The 6,546-nt window shown below is 49.7% G+C and overlaps 1 protein-coding gene across 1 annotated transcript; it reads left to right on the top strand.

The window, feature by feature from the left end:
• Window positions 1–875: 875 nt before the first annotated feature.
• Cnga4 (cyclic nucleotide gated channel subunit alpha 4) lies at window positions 876–5,585 on the top strand. Its single transcript, XM_005087452.4, has 6 exons — window positions 876–1,039; window positions 1,171–1,272; window positions 1,460–1,566; window positions 2,334–2,979; window positions 3,662–4,011; window positions 4,496–5,585. Exons 1-6 carry the CDS (start codon window positions 978–980, stop codon window positions 4,942–4,944), a joined length of 1,716 nt encoding a protein of 571 aa, XP_005087509.1. The 5' UTR covers window positions 876–977; the 3' UTR covers window positions 4,945–5,585.
• The last annotated feature ends 961 nt before the right edge of the window (window positions 5,586–6,546 follow it).

Below are 6,546 nucleotides of genomic sequence, written 5' to 3'. Positions count from 1 at the left end.
TGAAAGTGACTGTGGCCGCTTGAATAAGAATGACCCCCATAGGTTCATATATTTGAATGTTTAGTCACCAGGGAGTGGTGCTATTTGAAAAGATTAAAAAGATTAGGAGGTGTGGCCTTGTTGAAGCAAGTGTGTCACTGGGGGTGGGCTTTGAGGTTTCAGCAGCCCATGCCACCCTCCCCCTCTGCCTATGAATCAGAGTATAGCTCTCACCTGCTTCTCCAGCACCACGCCTGCCATGTCTGCTCCCATGCTCCCCGCCATGATGATAAATGGGCCAAGTCTCTGAAACTGAGAAAGCCCTAAATAAATGCTTTCCTTTATAAGAGCTGTCATGGTCATGGTGTCTCTTCCCAGCATTAATGAGGACAAAGTAGCATAAGATGACACACACAGACCCCAGATTAGATGATATGTATGTAGATAAAGATGTAGCTAATGAAACCACCTCTGATGTGAGAGGCACCCCTTTGTCCCTACAGACTAGTCTACCACCTGACACAAACAAGCCACTTGGCACATGGTTGTTAAATAAATAACTAGGCCCAAATGGTGACTGTGCGTAAGATAAAACAGAATTCAAACCTACAATGAGGGCTGGCCGAATCTCCTGAACTTGATACCATGGACTTAAGGGGAAGGGGAAAAGAGACGGCAATGAGAGCGAAGCTTCCTTCCAAAGCATCCCCCTCCAACCATCCCCAGGGACCTCATTAAAGGTGTTTAGCTGGGCAGGTGTAAACCAGCCTCAGCCCTGGGAGACAGGGCAGGGAGGGTGCTGGAGCTACCTTGCCTCCACCCACTCCATGCCTGCCAGCCCTAGGCCTGTTGCTAAGAGCTTCAAAGCCAGAGAATACGCAGCTGGAGCCCCGGGGCAGCCTCTTCTAGGAAGCCAGGCACTAGGCCCCACATTCTCAAGCCACTCTAGTTGGAGAAGCACTGGCTATTCTACAGGCTTAGGACCAAGCCACTGAACCATGAGCCAGGACAGCAAAGTGAAGACAACAGAGTCTAGCCCCCCAGCCTCATCCAAAGCCAGGTGAGCAGGCTGGTCCTTTGTGGGGGATGTAATCACCTGTCCCTGGGGCCTCCACCTTCTTGGTGCCCTGGTCACAACCCGAGCATTGAAAGTCCGATGGATAAATAAGAGGAGTCTCTTCTTCCCTACAGGAAGGGGCTGCCTGTCCTAGACCCATCTGGGGATTATTACTACTGGTGGCTGAACACGATGGTCTTCCCAGTCATGTATAACCTCATCATCGTTGTATGCAGGTTTGGCAGTAGTGCTAAATGAGAGGGGACTTAAGCCGAGGAGAAGGGTTGGCAGGGAGGACAGGACCTGAAGGAGAGGCATCGTCACTGGAAGGGCTCCAGGAAGAGTACTGAGGGACCTGTGCTAGCAGGCCCCTTACACACAGTTGGTAGCTTCAAGTCAGTCCCTTCTGTCCCTGCCCTGCAGAGCCTGCTTTCCTGACTTGCAGCATAGTTACCTGGTGGCCTGGTTTGTGCTGGACTACATCAGTGACCTGCTATACCTACTAGACATCGGGGTGCACTTCCACACAGGTCAGTGAGTTTCTGGGGCTCACCTTTTCCTCACATTTCTTTAAAGACATGTTTAAAAAAAAAGCAGCTACCTCACTGAGCCAAACACCTGGACTCTAGCTTCAGAGAGAGGAGTGACCAACAAAGGGGTCAAGACCCTGCTGGGAAAACCGACAGAAACAGCTGACCTGAGAAAGTGGGAACTCACGGACCCCAGCCTGACAGCTGGGGAACCAACAAAGAACAAACCAGGCCCCCTGAATGTGGGTGTCAGCTAGGAGCACTGGGCAGTCTGTGGGGCCTCTGGCAGTGGAACCAGGATGTAGGAACAGATTACTGGAGCCCATTTCCCATGGAAGGATATTCTCTTAGCCTAGAAACACAGGGAGGGCCTAGGCCCTGCCTCAAATGACTTGACAGATTTTCATGATCCTTTATGGGAGGCCTCACCCTCCCTGGGGAGTGAATGGGGGATGGGATATGGGGGTCGGTAGGGGGCATGGGAGGATGGGAGGGAGAGGGAACTGGGATTGATATGTAAAATAAGATCTTTCTAATTTAAATAAAATTTATTTTAAAAAGGAAAGGAAGAAAAGAAAAGAAAGCAGCTACCTCTAGGACTGCACTGTCATGTGTGTCTGTGCTTGGCAATGCCACAGTGCTCACCCCAGAAACCGTGGAGAGGGTTATTATGCCTGCCTCCATCTTGTCCTCATTGTCTGGCCTGACATACCTGGCCAGTCCCGACCTGTCCACAGTTGACCCTAGCCCACCTCCTTTCTTTCTAGGATTCCTAGAGCAGGGCATCCTGGTGGTAGACAAAGGCATGATCGCCAGCCGCTACGTCCGCACCTGGAGCTTCCTGCTGGACCTGGCTTCCCTGGTCCCCACAGATGCAGCCTATGTGCGGCTGGGTCCCCACGTGCCCACACTCAGGCTAAACCGCTTTCTCCGGGTACCCCGCCTCTTTGAGGCCTTTGACCGCACAGAGACCCGCACAGCTTACCCAAATGCCTTCCGTATCGCCAAGCTGATGCTCTACATCTTCGTTGTCATTCATTGGAACAGCTGCTTATACTTTGCCCTGTCCAGATACCTGGGCTTCGGACGGGATGCATGGGTATACCCAGATCCCGCTCAGCCTGGCTTCGAGCGCTTGCGGCGCCAGTATCTCTACAGCTTCTATTTCTCCACTCTGATCCTGACCACTGTGGGCGACACACCGCTGCCAGCCCGGGAGGAAGAGTACCTCTTCATGGTGGGTGACTTCCTGCTGGCTGTCATGGGTTTTGCCACCATCATGGGTAGCATGAGCTCTGTCATTTACAACATGAACACTGCAGATGCAGCCTTCTACCCAGACCACGCTCTGGTAAAGAAGTACATGAAGCTGCAGCATGTCAACCGGAGGTTGGAGCGGAGAGTTATTGACTGGTGAGAGTGCTGGTTGCTGACCTAGCCAGGGGGAGGTATATGTTGGGACCTGAGCCCAGTGATTCTGTTCTTATTACCTACTGACTATACCAGGCATTTAGAAGACAGCATTCACTGGTAGGTCTGCTGGACAGGACTTAGAAAGTGGTGTCTTCCACTGTGGGAATCTGGACTGGGGAAAAGAGCGGGTGTGTACAAGAGTGACACAGAGACCAGAGCTGCCCCTGCCTGGAAGGATTTGGGAGACAGAAAGGAGTGGGTGGAGAAAGGAACTATCCAGCCAGGAGATGGACAACAGATGGTTGGCTATATCACAATAATGCAAACTATGTTCTGAATAAAAGGAAATGTCTCAATGTCAGGGAGCCACCACAAAGCCTACCTGAGAGGGTGGGAGCTTGCTGACTGAAGCAGCTCAATGTAGACGTGCTATCAGACACTGCGGCTGGGGTGGGGCCTGACAGGAGGTGAAGCACTGGTAGGTGCCTCCACACCTTGGAAGAAGTAGAAAAGATCATGTCTGTAACCAAGAAGGGGGACCAGAAAACTGTGAGGTTCTCCCACTGCTCGTATGAGAGCTCAGTGTGGTTGGGTTCTTGGCTGAGCTGAGTCCTGATGGAGTGGGTGGAGGCAGACACATGGGGTTCTGGCAAGGAAATGGTACTTACTGCCTTTCTCCCAGGTACCAGCATCTGCAGATCAACAAGAAGATGACCAATGAGGTAGCCATCTTGCAGCACTTGCCTGAGCGACTGCGGGCAGAAGTTGCTGTGTCGGTACACCTGTCTACCCTGAGCCGAGTCCAGATCTTCCAGAACTGTGAAGCCAGCCTGCTGGAAGAGCTGGTGCTGAAGCTACAGCCCCAGACCTATTCACCAGGAGAATATGTATGCCGCAAAGGGGACATTGGCCGAGAGATGTACATCATCCGTGAGGGCCAGCTGGCTGTGGTGGCAGATGACGGTGTCACACAGTATGCTGTGCTTGGTGCAGGGCTCTACTTTGGGGAGATCAGTATCATCAACATCAAAGGTGAGTCCCCAAGGGGAAGTTCTAGCGACAGGACTGGTCAGAGGAATGGGAATGGCAGAACCCTAAGACAAGATGGTACTTTGGAACACATAGATTAAGATCTGGCCTTTGTCTGAGTTGCTACAGGACTAAGGCGAGAAACAGGATATGGATTATCTGTTCCCTCAGGAGGAGTTGAGCCAAGGTCAGTGGGTGGGGTGGAATCTCAGAAAACAAAGCAGTTGTGTTCCTTGGGCTCTGCAGGAAGTGCCAACAGACCAGCTGAAAGTTACTGCGCTAGCTGTGTTGTTATACAACTCGCCAATTAAATATCTATCAAGGCAGGTTAATGATAAGCACAGGGCTTGGTCACAGCACATTACTATGTGAAAGAATAAAGCAGAAAAAGAGGGTCAGAACCACTGGTATGGAGTTTATGTCCTGGTTCTGGAGTGAAATGCCACCTTCCCTTCCCTCCCCACATCTCTCTGCCCTTGGACCACAGGGAACATGTCGGGAAACCGACGAACAGCCAACATCAAAAGCCTAGGTTATTCGGACCTGTTCTGCCTCAGCAAGGAGGATCTGCGAGAGGTGCTGAGTGAGTATCCACAGGCTCAGGCGGTCATGGAGGAGAAGGGCCGTGAGATCCTGCTCAAAATGAATAAATTGGATGTGAATGCTGAGGCGGCTGAGATCGCCCTCCAGGAGGCCACAGAGTCTAGGCTAAAAGGCCTCGACCAGCAGCTGGATGATCTACAGACAAAGTTTGCTCGCCTACTAGCTGAGCTGGAGTCCAGCGCACTGAAGATCGCTTACCGCATCGAAAGACTGGAGTGGCAGACTCGAGAGTGGCCAAAGCCAGAGGACGTAGCTGAGGCTGATGATGAGGCTGAGCCTGGGGAAGGAACTTCCAAAGATGGTGAGGGAAAGGCTGGCCCAAGCATAGAATGACATCATCCTGACCCCAGGACTCCCAGCTCCAAGTGAATTCAGAATGGTAGGAAAGTTTGCCTGCAGAACTGTCATCCTATTTGCTAGGCACAGAAACTTAGATAAACTGGTCTATAGAAGCCTAGGTAGAGATGTGGGTTATAGCATACATTTGCCCCAAACTCATCAGAACATACGCACCCAGGCACGCATGCACGCTGGCCCAAAACTGAGTTCCACATAAAATGTTTCTGTCTTCTGCACACACGTTCTCATAAGCATAACTATGACTTAACACTCACTTAACCCACAATCACAGAGAATGTTGATTGCACCGGGAGTGTTGGGGTGACCTTGGTACATTTAAAGGAGGCTTGCTGGTTTAGGACAAGGAGAGTGTTGGCGCTACAGGGAAAGAAGTCAGATATAATGTCTGAACTACATTCCCTCTAGGTCACCACTTCAGCTGTGTCAGGCCATGGCCAGAATTCAGGTCTGAGCTGTGCCAGGTAGTGATGTAAAACGAACCTGATGTGTAACTTAGGGATATAAGTGAATGGTGAGTGTCATTATCAGGAGAGATTAAGAGGGCTATTGCACTTTAAAACATTTTAAGATGTGTAATTATTTTGTGATTTATTAATAAAATGTAAGGTTCATAAGGTTGGCACTGGGTTTATCTCATTCATCTTTATGTTGCCACAGCCCAAACTGCCTGGTACATAGTAGGTGCACATGCACACATATACATTTGATAAAAAAAAAGTGAGGAGAGTCTAAACATAGAAGCCCAATGCTGGAAGAAGAAAAGTGCCAGTTCCTCAGGGGCCTTCTCTACCCTCTCTGCCCTCAATCACATTGAATTAGAATGGGTGAGTAGGTTGCAAATTGTTTCATCACATACGTGATGAAACTTAGGGAAGTGAAAATAAGCTTATTGTTAGTACAGTGTGATGGACACACTTGACACCATTGGAGTCTCTGTTAGAATGGGTGACTCTTACCACTCCATAGAATCCTCATCTGTAGCAACACAAGCACAGTGATAACGGACCAGCTTCAACCTGCTGGATGCAGGGCAGTAAAGTTTCAAGGCCAAATATGCAGCCTCTTCTGCCTCCATTCTTCTAGGTTGAGGGGTGTGATGTCACCATAAGAGTCCTTTAAGTGGTGGAGAAGTTGCCATCACTGTGTTGAAGCCAGTGCTTTCACAGTTTGGGGTTGTGCTGGGTAGAGGTGGGTGAGAACACAAATTTAAGTTCTTGTAATAACACAAAATAAAAGTCGCTTCTTTTAGTATGAAAAACCTCAGTGTGTAAAAAGGAGCAAGCAAGATATTTCTGTATATGGCGAGAAATATTATTGAAATAGTCTTTGGGGTACAGCACGTTTCATCCCTCCCCTCCATCATAGGAAATAACTGATATGTTTGCATCCACTGAATGCAAAGCTCTTTTAATTGTAGCGTCCAAATCAGAAATCATCAGCAACCTCTGCCCCATATTGTTTATGAAAGCCGGCTCTCTTAGGAACTGGAAGCAAACGTTCCTATCTGTCTACACAGGCTTAGGCGTCAGAAGAAGCAAAACTTCTGGACCTGAGGGTGGAATATTCCTTAGGACT

Source organism: Mesocricetus auratus, unplaced genomic scaffold, assembly GCF_017639785.1.
Source record: "Mesocricetus auratus isolate SY011 unplaced genomic scaffold, BCM_Maur_2.0 Super-Scaffold_4256, whole genome shotgun sequence".
In the NCBI taxonomy this organism is placed as follows: domain Eukaryota; kingdom Metazoa; phylum Chordata; class Mammalia; order Rodentia; family Cricetidae; genus Mesocricetus; species Mesocricetus auratus.
Note: the sequence above shows the minus strand (reverse complement) of the source record. Positions and strands in the feature narration are given on the sequence as shown.